At 43.0% G+C, this 18784-nt stretch overlaps 1 protein-coding gene across 1 annotated transcript in view; it reads right to left on the bottom strand.

Annotated features, from left to right (window-relative positions):
• Positions 1-18784, bottom strand: part of LOC111977806 (histone acetyltransferase KAT6B) — a 45258-nt gene that overhangs the window by 17722 nt on the left and 8752 nt on the right. The window contains 5 exon segments of the mRNA XM_024007495.2: positions 1891-3002; positions 3230-3359; positions 3950-4031; positions 4533-4648; positions 7109-7217. Of these exon segments, the coding sequence (XP_023863263.1) occupies positions 1891-3002; positions 3230-3359; positions 3950-4031; positions 4533-4648; positions 7109-7217 (1549 nt within the window).

Raw genomic sequence — 18784 nt, 5'->3', positions numbered from 1 at the left:
TAATCCACAACAGAAACAGACAGTCACTACTAGGGCGAAAATTCACATTGGCGAAGCCAGCTGCACTTAATGCATAGGGTCAAGGACAGGGGGGACAGATAAAGGAGAGAGCAGTATGAAGAAAGGGTTACGGAGTGTTGGGACAGCAGCAGGAGAGAACAGTTTGGAAGGAAGAGGGGTGGGGTGGTTGGGACAGGTACGCAAAGAGAGAACAGTTTGAAGTAGGGGTTAGTGGTTTGGGACGAGCAAGGAGAGAAACAGTTTGTAAGAGGGGGGTAGTTGGTTGGACAGAGCAAAAGAGAACAGTCTTGAAGTAGGGGTTAGTGGTTGGGACAGAGCAATGAAGAGAACAGTTTGAAGTAGGGGTTTAGTGGTTGGGACAGAGCAAAGAAGATAACGTTTGTAAGTAGGGGTTAGTGGTTGGGACAGGCAAAGACGAAGAACAGTTTGGATAGTAGTGGGGTTAGTGCGTTCTGGGATCTGAGCAAGGAGAGAAACAGTTTGAAAAGAGGGTTTAGTGGTTGGGGACAGAGAAAGGAGAGAACAGTTGTTGAAGAAGGGGTTAGTGGTTGGGACAGAGCAAGGGAGAGAACAGTTTGAAGTAGGGGTTAGTGGTTGGGACAGTAGCAAAAGTAGAGAAACTGTTTTGAAGGAGGTAGTAGGTGGTTGGGACAGTCAGAGCAAGGAGAGAACAGTTTGAAGAGGTAGTAGTGGTTGGGACAGAGCAAAGAGAGAACAGTTTGAAGTAGGGGTTAGTGGATTGGGACAGAAGCAAGGACGAGAACAGTTTGAAGTAGGGGTTAGTGGTTGGGACAGAAGCAAAGACGAGCAACAGTTTGAACGCGGGGTTAAGTGGTCTGGAGCGAGACAAAGAGAGAGAGAACAGTTGGAGTAGGGGTTAGTGTTGGCAGAGCAAAGAGAGCAAAACAGTTGAAGTAGGGCGTTATTGGTTGGACAGAGCAAGGAAAGAAACAGTTTGAAGGAAGGGGTGGTGTTGGGACAGAGCAAGGAGCAGAAGAACAGTTTGAAGAAGGGTTAGTGGTTGCAGGGCCCAGAGCAAAGAGAGACACAGTTGAAAGTAGGGGTAGGTGGTTGGGACAGAGAACAAAAGAGGAAACAGTTTGTAGAAGGGGTTAGTGGTTGCGGGACAGACGCAAGGACTGAGAGACAGTTTGAAGAAGGGTTAGTGGTTGGGCAAGAGCAAAGAGAGAACAGTGGTGGAAGAAAGGGGTTATGATGTTGGGCCAGAGCAAAGACAGGAGACTACAGTTTTGAAAGAAGGGTTAGGTGGTTGGGGCCTAGGAGCAAGAGAGGAGAACAGTTTGAATGTATGGGGTAGTGGTTTGGGACGAGAGCAAAGAGAGAACAGTTGGGAGAGGATAGTGCGTTTGGGCCAGAGCAAAGAGAGTAACAGTTTGAAGTATGGGGTTAGTGGTTGGGACAGAGCAAAGAGAGAACAGTTTGAAGTAGGGGTTAGTGGTTGGGACAGAGCAAGGAGAGAACAGTTTGAAGGAGGGGTTAGTGGTTGGGCCATGCACTACTATGACAAAGAAGCCGACGGCAGAGAGATGGAACTGAAGCCGCGTAGCTAGATTCATTACGCAGCCAAAGTCAAAACGTAATAACGAAATTAAACGAGTTGAAAAAACCCCGGAAATTAATTAAAGTAGGTGGTGTAAAAGATTAGTAGTAGAAACTGTTAAAATGTTATTGAATTAAAGCGGGGCGAAGCCAAAATGCGCTTGTTCACTCTTGTAAAAAGAAAACATTTGTTAGCTCGTACAGTAGTATGGTAAGGCATTTTGTGACAAGCCTTGGGTTAAAAAAATATTTAAACTAGCGGAGGTAGACGCAGGTATTTTCGGTCGGAGCGTTCACGCCTTTGCTTACCATGGTCGTGCTCTGCCTTAATTCTTCCTTCGTCTGTCATGTCTCCCTTTCCTGGTGTTTCCTGGGGTCCCTTCTGAGGGGTCACTCTACATCTTAGCCTGCCTAGCGTCCTGTGCTTTTTTAAAAAGGGGCTACGTCTGAAGTGACTGACCACCTTAAAGGGGCGCCCCCTGGGCCGGCCAGGCCTGGGATGGGAGGAGGAGTGGGACGACAACAACAACCTATTCTTTGTCATCTCTTTCTTTCCGAGGCGCTGTTGGGGAGGATGGGGAATGAGAGGATATGTTTTGGACGCGGTGGCACAGGACCCTAAGTCCTGCTTACGGTGTCTGCGCTTAGGAGGTGCGTAGCAAGGCAGTCCCTTTTTCCGAGATTGTCCCTGAGTGGCATAGATATGGGAGAGTCCGTCAAAGAGTCCCTTAAGTTGGTTGTGATTAGAGAGACTGGTGATGGAGGGGACGCTAGACTGGCTGGAAGAACTCTGGGGTGAGTTAGCGGAGGTGGAGCTGGAGGAGACCAGGGAGGTGGTGGGGCTATGTCCAAGCGACGTGGGTGGGGGGGGGAGAGGGAGTGTACAGGGAGATATGGTGGTGGTTAGCTTTTGACTTGGAGTTGTATCAGACTTTGCAGCTAAGCCAACAACTGACTGAGACGGACTGAGTTCCCATAGTTTCGGCGGAGTGCCCGGCTTTTTCCTAGCAGGACAACAAGACTGTGGCCCTTTCAGGGCAGAGGGGTCTAAGATTTCGCCGGCTCGCGACGACCTGCGGCCGACAGGCGAGGGGGTAAAGAATTTGGAAAGCCCATCGATAAGCCCTTTGGTTTTCTTGTTAACAGTGAGTGTAACTGCTGGGGTGGAGGAGGACGAGGTGGGCGTGAGGGGGGGGGTGGTGGAAGGGGTGGAGGAGGAGGTGGTGAATTGGGGAGGGGGAGTGACAGAGTCACCTGCCCAACAGGGGTCAGCTGTAGCAACAGCCAATCTGTCTGTGGCGTCCTTCACAGATGCTGCATGACCAGATGAAGGTGTGGAACAGACGATAAGCTTTTGACCCCTACCAGGTGACCCCCTTCCTCCCCGGGCTAGCATGGAGCCGTCACCACTGCTTACAGACCTAGAACAGAAACAGCGTAGGGGTTAGGCAAGGACACAAACTATGGTATGAAACAAAAGCTACGTTTATGAAAACAACTTAGTCATAACTCAACTTATAACAAAATATTGCGATAAAAGCAGAAGGATTTCCTTGAGGTAATAATGTGGTTTACAGACACTCTGCACAACCTTCTATTGGTACACTAAAGTAAAGACAATGTCTACAGATCATGGTGATAAACTTACATTCTATGTTTGAGCTTATTTCTGGGCCTCCCGATTGGCTTTGCATATCGACGTTTGATCTCATCGGCTTTCTTATGCAGCAGTTTCTTTCCATTTTCCTTGGGCCTGCAGACCTGGCAGACCCAGGTACCTAGAGAGAGGAGAACATCAGTTAGGTGGCTTCATCAACTCACACCACACATTCATTGGAAACATTTCCCTTTAATGCAGATGGCGAGTGAGGGAGAGGAAGAGAGAGAGAGACACACTCCTACTCACTCCTTACAACAATCAATTACTCAGCACAAAGCAGGGAAATCCATAAAAATGTCATAAAATAAAAAACATCAGGGTCCACTGAAATAGACTGTATCCCAAAATGGAACCATATTCCCTATAAAGTGCACTACTTCTGACCAGGGCCCGTGTAGGGAAGAGGGTACCATTTGAGAGACAGCCCATGTCAGCGCATTTTTAGCAAAGCGATGCGACTTGTGTGAATATTAGTCCCGCTGCCAAAGGTCTTACGCTACAGTAGTTGTTCAATCATTACAAGCATAGCTGTAGGCCATGTACAGTAATCTACATATCTCTCCTCTGGCACTGGGGAATCATTTGATATTCATGCAAATCTCCTAATAAGCCATCTCTGCTTCACTATGATGATTGACAGACCTAAAGCCCCCCTATGAAGAACACACACACACACAGAGAGACCACCATATGTATGAACACCTTTACCTTTTGGCATCCTTGAGAGTGGTGGGTTGCAGCACTCCATGTGAAACCCCCGATCACAAGAGTCACAGAACAGCATCTCGTCCTGCAAGGAGACAGGAGGCATGTGTGGGGCTGTGTGGTGGCTTCCCTGTTGTTGCATAGATGTTACACCTTCTGTCATTTCACTCTAAAGAGGGACATGTCCGTTTAGTTTAATATGGATGATGTATGTGGAGGTGAATTATGTTTGGTTGAAGGGTGGATGGGGAAAAAGGAGGCTGTGTCTTCACTGCACAACATGATGCCCGAAAATGGCAGATCTACGCTTGAAAAAATATTTCATGATATGTCTCTGTCCCAAACAGTAATCTATTCATTATATAGTGCACTACCTTTGACCAGAGCCCTGCTCAAAAGTAGTACACTATATATAGGCCACAGGGCCCTATTTGGGACACAGATATTATCATTGTTAAGGGGACATTTATTACCGGTTTGATTACATTATTATGTCTTCATGAAAGCATTATCAATCTCTATCTCACACAGATTAAATGGTATGGCACTGTATTTGGAACTAAATCTAAAGTATTAAAAGACTTACAGCGTTTTTGCCCTGTATTCGACAGGAGCTACAGGTTTTGCATTCTATACATTGCCATCGCAATCTCTTCACATTTGTGGTCAGCTCTGGGGAGAACTTCAGACAAGATGGGTGCCCTGCAGAGGTAATTAAAGAGTGTTATTAGTGTTGCTGCACATTTCAACCATCCTTTAGGCGGTGTCCCAAATGGAGCCCTATTCCCCATGTCATGCACTACTTTTGACCAGGGACCAGGGCAGTGGTCAAAAGTAGTGCACTACATAGGGAAGAGAGTCCTATTTGGGACACATCCTTTAGTATCAGTTTCACCGAGCGGGAGGCGCGACCTTCCCATTATGTTCACACAGCAAGGTTAAATATTAACATATTGCATTATCAACAATGTTAAGCAGCGTTTGCGTGCGTCTGTGCGCGTATGTGTCCGGGTGGGACCTCTCGCTCTTTTCCACAAGCTGTGTTTAAAAAACAGTATGATCAAACATCTGAGCAGCTAATTAAAGATAATTTGTTCTTAATGAGGCAGAAACAGTAGCAGAACTCAGTCTAATGGGGGCCCAAACGTGAAAGTCATGTAAAAGCGTGCCTCCTCTCTCACCGGCTCGTTCTCATGGTTGTAAAACAGCTGCTTTACACCCAGAGCACAATGTGTGTATACTAGGAGCGGTTAATGAAAACCACCTCAACGCTACTTAGTCAAATTTGAGCTATAAAAATGTCACTGGGAGAACAATTCCTTACAGCATTTAAAATAATTGTTTCCAAGGCAAACAAATCCTTATGAGAGGTCATTTTACAGAGGGTTAGCAGCAGCAATTTTGTCTGGAAGAAAAGAACAGTAAAGGAAAATGACACCAATCTACGGCAGTGGAAAATGGATGACATTTGATCCTATTTCCCTCTCTGTCCCTCATTGCTGCCTGCCGTGTTCCCAGAATGCTGTTGCATTCCGATTCCGAGAGCGCCGTTCACTCAACGACATGAGTGATTTCTAAATTCTAATGGCCACTTAAGTAGAATCTGCAGCTTCCTTCCTCAGTCCACCATGGGTTGTTGGCAGTTTTGCCTTAATTCTTCCTTCGTCTGTTATGTCTCCCTTTTCCAACTATCCAATTGAAACAGTTCATCAAGTAAGTCTTTCAAGTAGAGGGTTTAGCCTAAAGCAGGAGAACATCATGATGCAAGAGGAATATGGCAACGGCCCGATGGCACTAGAGTTGCTGCTACCATTTCGGGGTATACCCCTCCACACATCGACTCACTGTGTTTAAACCACAGACTCAGAAATTGCAGATTGACCATGCCTAATTAGAATCTATATAAACCACATCTGCTACAACATTAGCTACATATACACTGAGTGTACAAAATATTATGAACAACTGCTCTTTCCATGACACAGACTAACCAATTAAATCCAAATGAAAGCTATGATCCCTTACTGATGTCAKCMGTTAAATCCACTTCAAATCAGTGTAGATGAAGGGGAGGAGACAGGTTAAAGAAGGATTTTTAATTGAGAAGCGGATTGTGTATGTGTGCCATTCAGAGAATGAATGGGCAAGACAGAATATTTAAGTGCCTTTGAACGGGGTATGGTAGTAGGTGACGGAGGTGCACGGGTTTGTGTCAAGAACTGCAACGCTGCTGGGTTTTTCATGCTCAACAGTTTCCCGTGTGTATCAAGAATGGTCCACCACGCAAAGGCCATCCAGCCAACTTGACACAACTATGGGAAGCATTAGTCTCAACATGGGCCAGCATCCCTGTGGAACACTAGACACTTTGTAGAGTGCCCTGACGAATTAAAACTGTTCTGAGGGCAAAGGGGGAGYGGGGTGCAACTCAATATTAGGAAGGTGTTCTTAATGTTTTGTACACTCAGTGTACAAGCTACATTGTTTTGTGGATGTTTGGGGTCCTGAGGGCTTCCCCCTGTCTATCTGTGGCTTCATCCCAAATGGGGCACTCTGTTCCCTATATAGGCCTAGTCCAAAGTAGTGCACTTCGTAGGTAATAAGGTGCCATTTGGGATTCAGACAGTGGCTGTGGCCGAATACCCGTAATTGCATTCTAAATAATAGGCTGATTGGGTGTGCCTAAATGCAACGTGTTATAATTAAGAAATTAGTTCAGAAATTCAGTATGCAATCAAATTTTTAATTTTCATCTAGTAGAATTCCCTTCATGCTATTGAGGAAGAGAATTGTCTTTTTACTAAACAGTACATTCTAAATGGTATGTAATACGATTAGCACACAGTTTTAGAAAGTAGTCGGCAAGACTAACTATGACATGGCCAGTGTGTTCGAGAGGATCAGTTTCAGCAAGGCGCAGAATAATCACTAAGCTTGATCACATAATGAGTAGTTATGTGGGATGCAAGGTGATCTAGATCAGTTATTCTGCACAGTCCGACTGCCATGTAGTGAGACCTCAAACATGCACATTGTGTCAAGTGGACAAAGGCTCTCTAGGAGTCTAGGTAACTGAAATATGGTGAATGTGTAACCAGGTCAGCCAAGTTCAGCCCAGTTTGGCACAGTCATATACAAAATGAAAAAAGGGTATGAACTTACCGCTGCTCCCACAGTCTGCACAGGAGAGAAGCTGCTCTGGCCTCTTGTCCCGATTGGACTCTTTCGTTCCCAAACAGAAACTGCATATTGGGATGGGGTCAGCGCGTAGCTGGGGAGAGAAACATAAACTGCATTTCGGGATGGGGTCAGGGCAAGCTGGGGCAAGAAACAAACTGTATATTGGGATGGGGTCAGGGCAAGCTGAGGAGAGAAACATAGCAAGTGTTCGAAAACATAAGAGGCATGGTGGACTAGCTATGTATGTACTGTTTGTGATGTGCTGTAAATATGTGAATAATATCGGTATTCTGGTATGCTGTATGACAAACAATTTCCTTATGGATACAAATACAGTTATCATAAGCCTACAGTCCTGTAAAGTGCTGCATAACACTCATCTATTTCTGTTTGTCTTGGAGTCTACTGACTGAAGGGTATGCTTTTAGGGGATTATTGAAACAGAGAATATATTCAAACAGATGCAATGATATGCAGATACATGAATAAGTAAACACAAGGCTTAGCCATCAAAGCTCTGTGAATGAGATGGGAATTAGTGACATAATAGTCCGTCCCCCTGACATGAGTTCTCAACAACTAAAACACAATTAGCTTATTATGAACACTTACTGCCCACAGGAGGTACTCTACCGTAATACATGTAAAAAAAATGCCCTTCTTTATCCATTAAATCTGAAAGGGGATGTGATAATCAGTTAAGGGGCTTAATCTACTTGAGAAAGCTTTACACTACAATTAGACAGGATTAGCCAGCATGTAATCAAATTACCTTAATAATGTTAATGAATCATAATAAATGATTCAAATACATTGTATAGGGCCGGGACGATACCAGTATCACAATATTTTTTACATGGCAAACCCAAAGCAGACCTCACTGTTTGGTCCTTTAACCTGCTGTATGTAAAATATTGTGAGCTATAAACATAATGTTTATTTCCAACATTAGGGCTGTTTTCCTAAAGAAGTTAAATCTGCTGTGTATTTTGTTTCCTTGCCAGGATACTAACGAGTATCGCGATACTGGTATCGTCCCGGCCCTAACATTGTAGTTGCTCTCCCTCTATCCATGTGTCAGAATCAGCAGTAGAAAAGTTACACACTTAAGGGCTTAAAATGACATACAAAAGTAGTAAAATATCAGCTTTAAGGTTTAAGAGGACTTAGCACTGATCACTTAGAACTAATGACAGGCAGATCTAACTACCAGCATGGCTAGCCCATGTCTAGTAGGAAGGTAAACATTGTGCCTACACCCATCTGTTCTATAGCCTGCAAAATATTAAAAACAATTTTCTGCTCACTATCGAACACTATGAAATCACTTTCTTATTGAACCCAATGGACTCAACCACCTTGAAAACAGCACCACCACATAACACAGAAAATAACAGCAGACTAGCCCATGTCTAGTTTGAAGGTAAACAGCCATGTGTAGCTCAGTTGGTATTGCGACACTTGCAACAAGGTCATGGGTTATTTTCCCGCAGGGATCACATAACCTACACATGCTAAAAACACACGCGCTCACTATGCTGTTAATCACTTTGGATAAAAACATCTGCTAAGGGTCATAGGTTATATATTACTATATGGTGTGTACCTACTCTTCTATACAACCACCATATTCAACACCTTTTTTGCTCAGTAGGCCTATGAATCGTTAWTCGGTTCAATCATTTCATGACCATCGTAAAGCAACCACCAAAAATAACACCACGTAACACAGCGTCACACACACACACTTCTCAGGCAGCATAACACACCATCATACATGCATCACACACACACTCCTCAGGCAGCATAACACAGCGTCACACAAAGAGCCTCCTCTGAGAGGAAGGAGGTTCTTAAGGGAAAATAACACACAGGGTATGACAATAAATAACAAACCTCATCATCAGTTCACACACAAACGACTCATCAACCGACTGCGGAGGCTTTGGAAAGAAAGGGGACTCTGGGGAGATGCCCATAATTAGTTTCTACTGAGCGAGGCAGGCAGATTATCATCATGACCTCAACACAGCCCGTTTGAACGCAATATCCATCGGCCCTGACGTGACCCCTCCGTGACCTGCAGATGCAATCTGGGTGTTTAGAAGAGTCCGATGTCAGTTACCTTGAGATAGAAATGCCTAGTATGTAGAACAATCATCCCTCTCTGACATATTAGATACTGAATCATGTCCACTCTACTCATGCCATTTCTAACTTCACCGTTACCGAATGTGACCCAAATAGATTTTAGGGCTAGCCAGTCACATTTAGTTTTTTACATTTTAGTAATTTAGCAGACGCTCTTATCCAGAGCAACTTACATGAGATATTAGGGGTTAAGTGTCTTGCTCAAGGGCACATCAGATTTTTCACCTAGTCAGCTTGTGGATTTGAAACCAGCGACCTTTCAGTTAGTGGCCCAATACTCTTACCCGCTAGGCTACCTGCTGCCATTTCAAAATACAGGAAGTGGAAAAGTAAAACAGGGATAGGATGCATCTGTGGGATTTGGTCATTGTTCTTGGCTGGTGTTATAGCCTATCAAATGAATAATATAATGAGAGAAAGCCATTTACAGATACATCAATGATTACTCCATTTCCAAAACCTTCCAGGTCAATAGAATGGCTGTGCTACCGGTGGAATCAGCTTGCCCGTCTATGTAAAGACAACCACTCTTGAATGAATGCTACAGAGATGATTCATTTTTGTAAGATAGGCTACACCTCACTTTCATCATCTCTTCAACAGCATATAATTTACTTGGCAGATGCTTTTATCCAAAGTGACAAAGAGTACAGTACAGGGAGTGCACACATATTTAGTATGAGTATCAATACCGACAAGAATTGAACCCACAACCTTGACTAGACGCAGCATTACGTCATTATGATCATTAATAGGTCACAGAAAGTAGAAACAGGAAGAAGCTCTATCAAACAGGATTAAAAAAGAAAATCTGTCCTTTAAAAACTTCTAAATAGCAGAACCGTCTGTCTCTAGTACGTAGGCCTATCTAGCCTGTTCCTTTTGCACTTGATAACAATATATGCCATCACAAAAACTACAGAATCCATCTAATCTACAAATGAAGATTAAACTTTGTGAAAGCCTCTAGCTCTTTGGAGCAACTGTGTTCAAACTACTTCTAAAATCAGCAGAGCAGTCTTTCTCTAGTAGGCTAAGTATCTAAATAGGCTGGTCTTTTTGTACTTGATCAAACAATCACAAACCTAGGCTACTTCGTATCCCCCAAATATTTTTTTTACTGGATGTGAAATCTTGATCTGCAGTAATGCTATAGTGAAATGGCTACTAGCGCCCAGCATATCATTGTGATAACRATGCAATTGGTCTGTGGGACTAGGGCTGGCACAATTACCTTATAACCGGAAGATATGAAGACTCATGAAAATAAAATAACCGTCATACATTTTTTTGTAATGTAATTTTATTACATTTTTGGGGTGGAACAACTGCTGACGGGACGGCCAGGCATTCATGCGATTGTGTCCGTTTCTGCGGCAACATGGACTCTTAATGTGATGGAACTTTGTTGCTCCTTACTGAAACAAGCATGTTGTTGTAGCAAACAAGTCTTTGGTTGCGAGGCAACGCCACCACAATGCAGCAGCAGCACACATAGAAATAGAATTAATAGAATGGTTCCTCTAACCCTGGCAACTTGACTGATAAACTCATGGGTACACTCACAATGGCTTCCTGGTATTGTGATGCAATAATTTCCATGATAATGTAGAATGTAAATTCAAATTATGTTAACTGATAAGCCTCAAGCAATGGACTGCATTTTTTGTAATGTCAGTTGAATCAACAAATAATGGCACATTGATGGGTACACTTGCAATGGCCGCCAGTCCACCAATTATACCGTCATTGACTTGAATTTTTATTTATTTCACCTTTATTTAACCAGGTAGGCAAGTTGAGAACAAGTTCTCATTTACAATTGCGACCTGGCCAAGATAAAGCAAAGCAGTTCGACACATACAACAACACAGAGTTACACATGGAGTAAAACAAACATACAGGTCAATAATACAGTAGAAAAAATAAGTCTATATACAAGTTGAGCAAATGAGGTGAAATAAGGGAGGTAAAGGCAAAAAAAAGGCCATGGTGGCGAAGTAAATACAATATAGCAAGTAAAACACTGTAATGGTAGATTTGCAGTGGATTTGCAGTGGAAGTACAGTTCCCGCTCAGCCCAGTCAAAACTGTTCGCTGCTCTGGCCCCCCAATGGTGGAACAAACTCCCTCACGACGCCAGGACAGCGGAGTCAATCACCACCTTCCGGAGACACCTGAAACCCCACCTCTTTAAGGATACCTAGGATAGGATAAAGTAATCCTCCTCACCCCCCCCCCCCCTTAAAAGATTTAGATGCACTATTGTAAAGTGGCTGTTCCACTGGATGTCATAAGGTGAATGCACCAATTTGTAAGTCGCTCTGGATAAGAGCGTCTGCTAAATGACTTAAATGTAATGTAAATGTAAGATGTGCAAAGTAGTGTCATGACGTTGGCCTGGGGTAGGTTTATGACAGTCATAAATACCTCTTTCCCCCTCCCCGTTCCTCTTCCCTACTGATGTGACATAAGAAAACCCTTGGTTAACATAGAGATTCTGGGAACATCAGAAGTTGGGGGGGTAATGAACTATATTCTGGTAATCCGACCAACTGAACATATGCGGTGGTACTTAAGGGATATTATGTCAGTTCGGTTGCCCTCTGACACATTCTCATCAATGATAGAATGACAAACTCTACTTGTGGAAAGTCTAAACGTCAGAGGTATGGATTCACATGGAATTGTTGTTTAATTCAAATGTTTGAATATGAAATTATTTAGAAGAGATGAAATGTAATTTTAGCTTCCAAATGAGAGATTTGGATTTTCATAAATTTGGCTTCTGCTCAACTAGGGGCCCGCCCCTGTGAAGAGACATGGGTTATAAACTTTTCAGACACACCCTCTCCCTCCACTATAAAACCATTGACAAAAATATAACTTCCTGTTCCGGGTACATTTAGGATGACGATCCGATGTCAGAATGTTTCAGATAATAACTACAGAACTAAGCCAACATCAGTATGGACTTTGGTTGTAAATGGTATGAACTTGAACTCGTATTCACTACAGAAGTGATACCTCCTAGCCGTTGAGTTAGCAACAGCTGCTACAAACGCAGGTTAGGAAGGACAGTCAGAGTATCCCGTCTACTACACATCGACGCTACCCAACGTATCCAGTGACCACCAGAGACATTCTTCAAAGGACAGAGGACTCGGTTTGGCAAGACGGTCTTCCATCTACCACCAACCTACTGAGCGCAGCTCAGAGTAAATATTTATTGCATTTGCTCTCTTTTCAAATGGGCGGTAATTTAGAATGCAAAAGATACTGTATTACGATAGCACAGCTTCCCATGTTCCAGTCTCCCGCTCTTTCACTAAAACTCAGCCCTTCCCTTTGTGTAACAAGCTGTCATATCTATTCCGCCCGCTAGGGACGTTGCCTTTATGACGACAATTTGTGATCAAGTTATGACTTAATTGTGTATGTGTGATTCTGTGTGATTAGTTAGTATTTAGTAATAAATAATTAAACCAATTTTTGTATTGCTGATTCAACTTGTTAGCCAGGATTCTTGCAGATAACCAAGGATTTACCACTTTCAGATGAGCTGAATAAATGACGATTAAGTACTGCTATGGATGTAAATACTATATTAAGAGTTATATTCGGAAGATTACTAACAGCTCTATAAATATTCTTTCGTGGTGTCCTCTCTAGTTATTATATTTACATGATTAGTTCAAATCAGGTAATATTAATTACGGAGAAATTATTTTATAGAATAGCATGTCATAGCAATTAATCTGGCATAGCCAAAGACACGACAGTAGAGAGAAATAATGGGATGCAAAGGACTAAAATAAAATAAATAATAAAAGTATGGGGAGAGGTAGTTGTTTGGGCTAATTAGTATGTGGCTATGTACCAGGTGCAGTAATCTGTGAGCTGCTCTGACAGCTGGTGCTTAAAGTAGTGAGGGGGATAAGTGTTTCCAGTTTCAGAGATTTTTTGTAGTTCGTTCCAGTCATTGGCAGCAGAGAACTGGAAGGAGAGGCGGCAAAGGAAGAATTGGTTTTAGGGTGACCAGAGGATATACCTGCTGGAGCGCGTGCTCAGGTGGGTGCTGTATGGTGACCACGACGAGCTGAGATAAGGGGGACTTTACCTAGCAAGTCTTGTAGATGACCTTAGCCAGTGTTTGGCGACGAGTATGAAGCGGGGGCCAGCCAACGAGAGCGTACAGCTGTCGCTAGGGTGGCTAGTAATTATTGGGGCTTTGGTGACAAAACGGATGGCACTGTGATAGACTGCATCCAATTTATTGAGTAGGGTATTGGAGGCTATTTTGTAAATGACATCGCCGAAGTCGAGGATCGGTAGGACGGTCAGTTTTACAAGGGTATGTTTGGCATTGATGTATACAGAGAAGAGAGTCGGCCCAAGAATTGAACCCTGTAGCACCCCCATAGCGACTGCCAGAGGCCCGAACAGGCCGTCCGATTTGACACACTGAACTCTATCAGAGAAGTAGTTGGTGAACCAGGCGAGGCAATCATTTGAGAAACCAAGGCTATCGAGTCTGCCGATGAGGATGTGGTGATTGACAGAGTCGAAAGCCTTGGCCAGGTCGATGAATACGTCTGCACAGTATTGTTTCTTATCGATGTCGGTTAAGATATCGTTTAGGACCTTGAGCTTGGCAGAGGTGCACCCATGACCAGCTCTGAAACCAGATTGCATAGCGGAGAAGGTATGGTGGGATTCGAAATGGTCGGTAATCTGTTTAATGACTTGGCTTTCGAAGACCTTAGAAAGGCAGGGTAGAATAGATATAGGTCTGTAGCAGTTTGGGTCTAGAGTGTCACCCCCTTTGAAGAGGGGGATGACCACAGCTGCTTTCCAATCCTTGGGAATCTCAGACGACACGAAAGAGAGGTTGAACAGGCAACAATTTCTGCAGATAATTTTAGAAAAGAGAGGGTCCAGATTGTCTAGCCCGGCTGATTTGTAGGGGTACAGATATTACAGCTCTTTCAGAACATCAGCTGACTGGATTTGGGAGAAGGAGAAATGGGGAAGGCTTGGGCGAGTTGCTGTGGGGGGTGCAGTGCTGTTGACCGGGGTAGGGGTAGCCAGGTAGAAAGCATGGCTAGCCATCGAAAAATGCTTATTGAAATTCTCAATTATAGTGGATTTATCGGTGGTGACAGTGTTTCCTATCCTCAGTGCAGTGGGCAGCTGGGAGGAGGTGTTCTTATTCTCCATGGACTTTACAGTGTCCCAGAACTTTTTTGAATTTGTGTTGCAGGAAGCAAATTTCTGCTTGAAAAAGCTAGCCTTGGCTTTTCTAACTGCCTGTGTATATTGGTTTCTAGCTTCCCTGAAAAGTTGCATATCACGGGGGCTGTTCGATGCTAATGCAGAACGCCATAGGATGTTTTTGTGTTGGTTAAGGGCAGACAGGTCTGGAGTGAACCAAGGGCTATATCTGTTCCTGGTTCTAAATTCCTTGAATGGGGCATGCTTATTTAAGATGGTGAGGAAGGCATAAAAAAAACAAAAAACAGGCATCCTCTACTGACGGGATGAGATCAATATCCTTCCAGGATACCCCGGCCAGGTCGATTAGAAAGGCCTGCTCGCTGAAGTGTTTCAGTGATGAGTGGAGGTCGTTTGACCGCTGACCCATTACGGATGCAGGCAATGAGGCAGTGATTGCTGAGATCTTGGTTGAAAACAGCAGAGGTGTATTTAGAGGGCAAGTTGGTTAGGATGATATCTATGAGGGTGCCRGTGTTTACGGCTTTGGGGTGGTACCCGGTAGGTTCATTGATAATTTGTGTGAGATTGAGGGCATCAAGCTTAGATTGTAGGATGGCTGGGGTGTTAACTTCTTTGATATAGAGGGCAGCATTTTCACTTTTGGATAAATTGCATGCCCATAGTGAACTGCCTCCTACTCTGTCCCAGATGCTAATATATGCATATTATTATTACTAGTGGATAGAAATCACTCTGAAGTTTCTAAAACTGTTTGAATGATGTCTGTGAGTATAACATAACTCATATGGCAGGCAAAAACCTGAGAAAAAATCCAAACAGGAAGTGAGAATTCTGATAGTGGTCGATGTTAAAGTCATCGCCTATTCAATTCCCTGTAATATATGGATCTGTTTGCACTTCCTACGCCTTCCACTAGATGTCAACAGTCAGTAGAACGTGGAATGAAGCTTATGCTGTGTTGTGGGACCGGATGGGAGGTGTTTCAGTCAGTGGTCTGGCAGAATGCCAGTTCTTGGTCACGCACTTTCCTCATGATATCGTCATGCGGTCCATTACTTATAGAGACTGAAAAGAATGCTCCGGTTGGAACGTTATTGGATATATATGATAACATCTTGAAGATTGATTCTCTACTAAGTTTGACCAGTTTATTTGACTTGTAATATAACTTTGAAGTTTTCGTCCGACGTTTGCCTGCATCTGCGCGAGCGTTTGGACATGTGTACTACACATGCTAGCAAAATTAGTTAATTGGACATAAGTAATGGACATTATCGAACAAAACAACGATTTATTGTGGAACTAGGATTCCTGGCACTGCATTCTGATGAAGATAATCAAAGGGAATATTTATGATGTAATTTCATATTTCTGTTGACTCCAACATGGCGGAGAAATTTTGTTAAATCTGAGCGCCGTCTCAGATTATTGCATGGTGTGCTTTTTATTAAAGTTTTTTTTTTTTAAATCTGACACAGCGGTTGCATTAAGAACAAGTGTATCTTTAATTATATGTAAAACATGTATCTTTCATCAAAGTTTATGATGAGTATTTCTGTTATTTGACGTGGCTCTCTGTAATTACTCGGGATATTTGGGAGGCATTTCTGAACATGGCGCCAATGTAAACCGAGATTTGTGGATATAAATATGCACATTATCGAACAAAACATAATGTATTGTGTAACATGTCATATGAGTGTCATCTGATGAAGATGTTCAAAGGTTAGTGATTAATTTTTCTCTCTATTTCGGCTTTTTGTTACTACTATATTTTGCTGGGAAAATGGCTGTGTTTTTCTGTGGCTATGTACTGAGCTAACATAATTGTTTGGTGTGCTTTCCCGTAAATCCTTTTTGAATTCAGACATGTTGGCTAGATTCACAACATGTGTAGCTTTAATTTGGTGTCTTTCATGTGTGATTTCATGAAAGATTGATTTTTATAGTAATATATTTGAATTTGGCGCGCTACATTTTTTCTGGATTTTGGCCAAGTGGGACGCTACCGTCCCACCTATCCTAGAGAAGTTAAGCATGTTCCAGTTTAGGTCGCCTAGCAGCACAGCTCTGAAGATAGATGGGGGGGCAATCAGTTCACATATGGTGTCCAGAGGACAGCTGTGGGCAGAGGGTGGTCTATAGCAGGCGGCAATGGTGAGAGACTTGTTTTTAGAGAGGTGGATTTTTAAAAGTAGAAAGTTTAATTGTTTGGGTACAGACCTGGATAGTAGGACAGAACTCTGCAGGCTATCTTTGCAGTAGATTGCAACACCGCCCCCTTTGGCTGTTCTATCTTGTCTGAAAATGTTGTAGTTAGGGATGGAGATTTCAGAATTTTTGGTGGTCTTCCTAAGCCAGGATTCAGACACGGCTAGAACATCCGGGTTGGCAGAGTGTGCTAAAGCAGTGAATYAAACAAACTTAGGAAATAGGCTTCTAATGTTAACATGCATGAAACCAAGGCTATTACGGTTACAGAAGTCATCAAAAGAGAGCGCCTGGGGAATAGAAGTGGAGCTAGGCACTGCAGGGCTTGGATTCACCTCTACATCACCAGAGGAGGAGTAGGATAGCTAAAAGCTATGAGAATTGGTCGTCTAGAACGTCCGGAACAGAGAGTAAAAGGAGGTTTCTGGGGGCGATAAAATAGCTTCAAGGTATAATATACAGACAAAGGTATGGTAGGATGTGAATACAGTGGAGGTAAACCTAGGTATTGAGTGATGATGAGAGAGATATTGTCTCTAGAAACATCATTGAAACCAGGTGATGTCATCGCATGTGTGGGTGGTGGAACTGAAAGGTTGGATAAGGTATAATGAGCAGGGCTAGAGGCTCTACAGTGAAATAAGCCAATAAACACTAACCAGAACAGAAATGGACAAGGCATATTGACATTAAGGAGAGGCATGCTTAGTCGAGTGATCATAAGGGTCCAGTGAGTAGTGAGGTTGGTTGGGGTAACGGCGATTCAGAAAGCTAGCCGGGCCATCGGTAGCAAGCTAGCAGAGGATGAAGGTCTGTTTTTAGGCACCTCGTGCGTTTCCGTCGGTAGATTAGTGGGGTTCCGTGTGGTAGAGGGGATCAATCCAATTGGCAAAATAGATATAGTTATAGTGACCCAAGAAAAATTGTCCCATAGACCTATTCAGATAGCAGCCGATAAGACAGCTAACGATTAGCGGGCCGCAGATGGGCGTTCAGGTAACGTCGTGACAGAGGGGCCAGTTGGATAACTCCCTCAGGCAGATAACGTCGATGGGGATGCCCATTCTATTCATTCCATTTCTAGCAGCACATACAGTCAGGAGCAGAGGAAGAGAAAATGTGTGTTTTGTTTTGCTATTCGAACAGTTATTACGATGACTGGCTGGCCAAATGGCTGGCCAACTACCGTCATCCAAAATTCCATGACCGTCACAGCCCTATACATGAACTGCATGAAAAAGGCATTGTTCCAATAAGATAGGATTAGCTTTTTATTACATCAAATCGGTAGCCTGAGCATATTAGGAGACAAAGGTTCAGGCTGCGGCACAGTCACTATGGAAGATCTAGTCTACAGCGCCTGGTTAAATTGTCTTTAGGAGGATTTGTATACTCTCTCCATGGTTAAAAAGCAGTGAGAAACAGATGTCATTGTTGCAACAAAAAAAATAAAGCGTGCTTCATTTACTATCATCCCAAATCAAAATATTTCATTATCTTGACATTCTTAAAATTTTACGCTAATTTTCCTATGGATGGGCTGAACGTGTTACTACATTACAGACATTTTCACCACACAAAAATATCAGAAAAATTAAATATCGTTTTTACCTCAGATTGGTGATTATTAAAGTTTATAGTCATCACGATCTCACAAAATCGATTGCTTAAAACAGATTCATATCTTTCGTTTAATACCTGTGTTGTCGTCATATGTGCCAGTCCGTAGTATAATTATTTTTTCCCCCTCCTCCCATAAATGACTCTGGCCTCAAATAAATTCATGGATTTGAGGCTTAAGCTATAATTCAAATGAAAGCCAATCTCTGAAGTCATTTAGAAACCGATGTGAGGTGGTGATTCATTGGAATTATCCAGTCAAAAAAAAAGTGTTGTTTCCGTTACCGTATCGGCTATCTACCGATATAATGGTCTCACAAAGCTATAAGTTGATATATAGCTACTACAGGTTATTGTTGATCGACTGGTAAATGTAGTATACCCAAGTTATTGGAGGTTTGTCTTTTAGAAGAGAACAAACGGCACATGTAGCGTCAG

The sequence above is a fragment of the Salvelinus sp. IW2-2015 genome, linkage group LG18, assembly GCF_002910315.2.
Source record: "Salvelinus sp. IW2-2015 linkage group LG18, ASM291031v2, whole genome shotgun sequence".
Classification (NCBI taxonomy): domain Eukaryota; kingdom Metazoa; phylum Chordata; class Actinopteri; order Salmoniformes; family Salmonidae; genus Salvelinus; species Salvelinus sp. IW2-2015.
The sequence above is the reverse complement of the archived record's forward strand: the minus strand, read 5'-3'. Positions and strand labels throughout refer to the sequence as shown.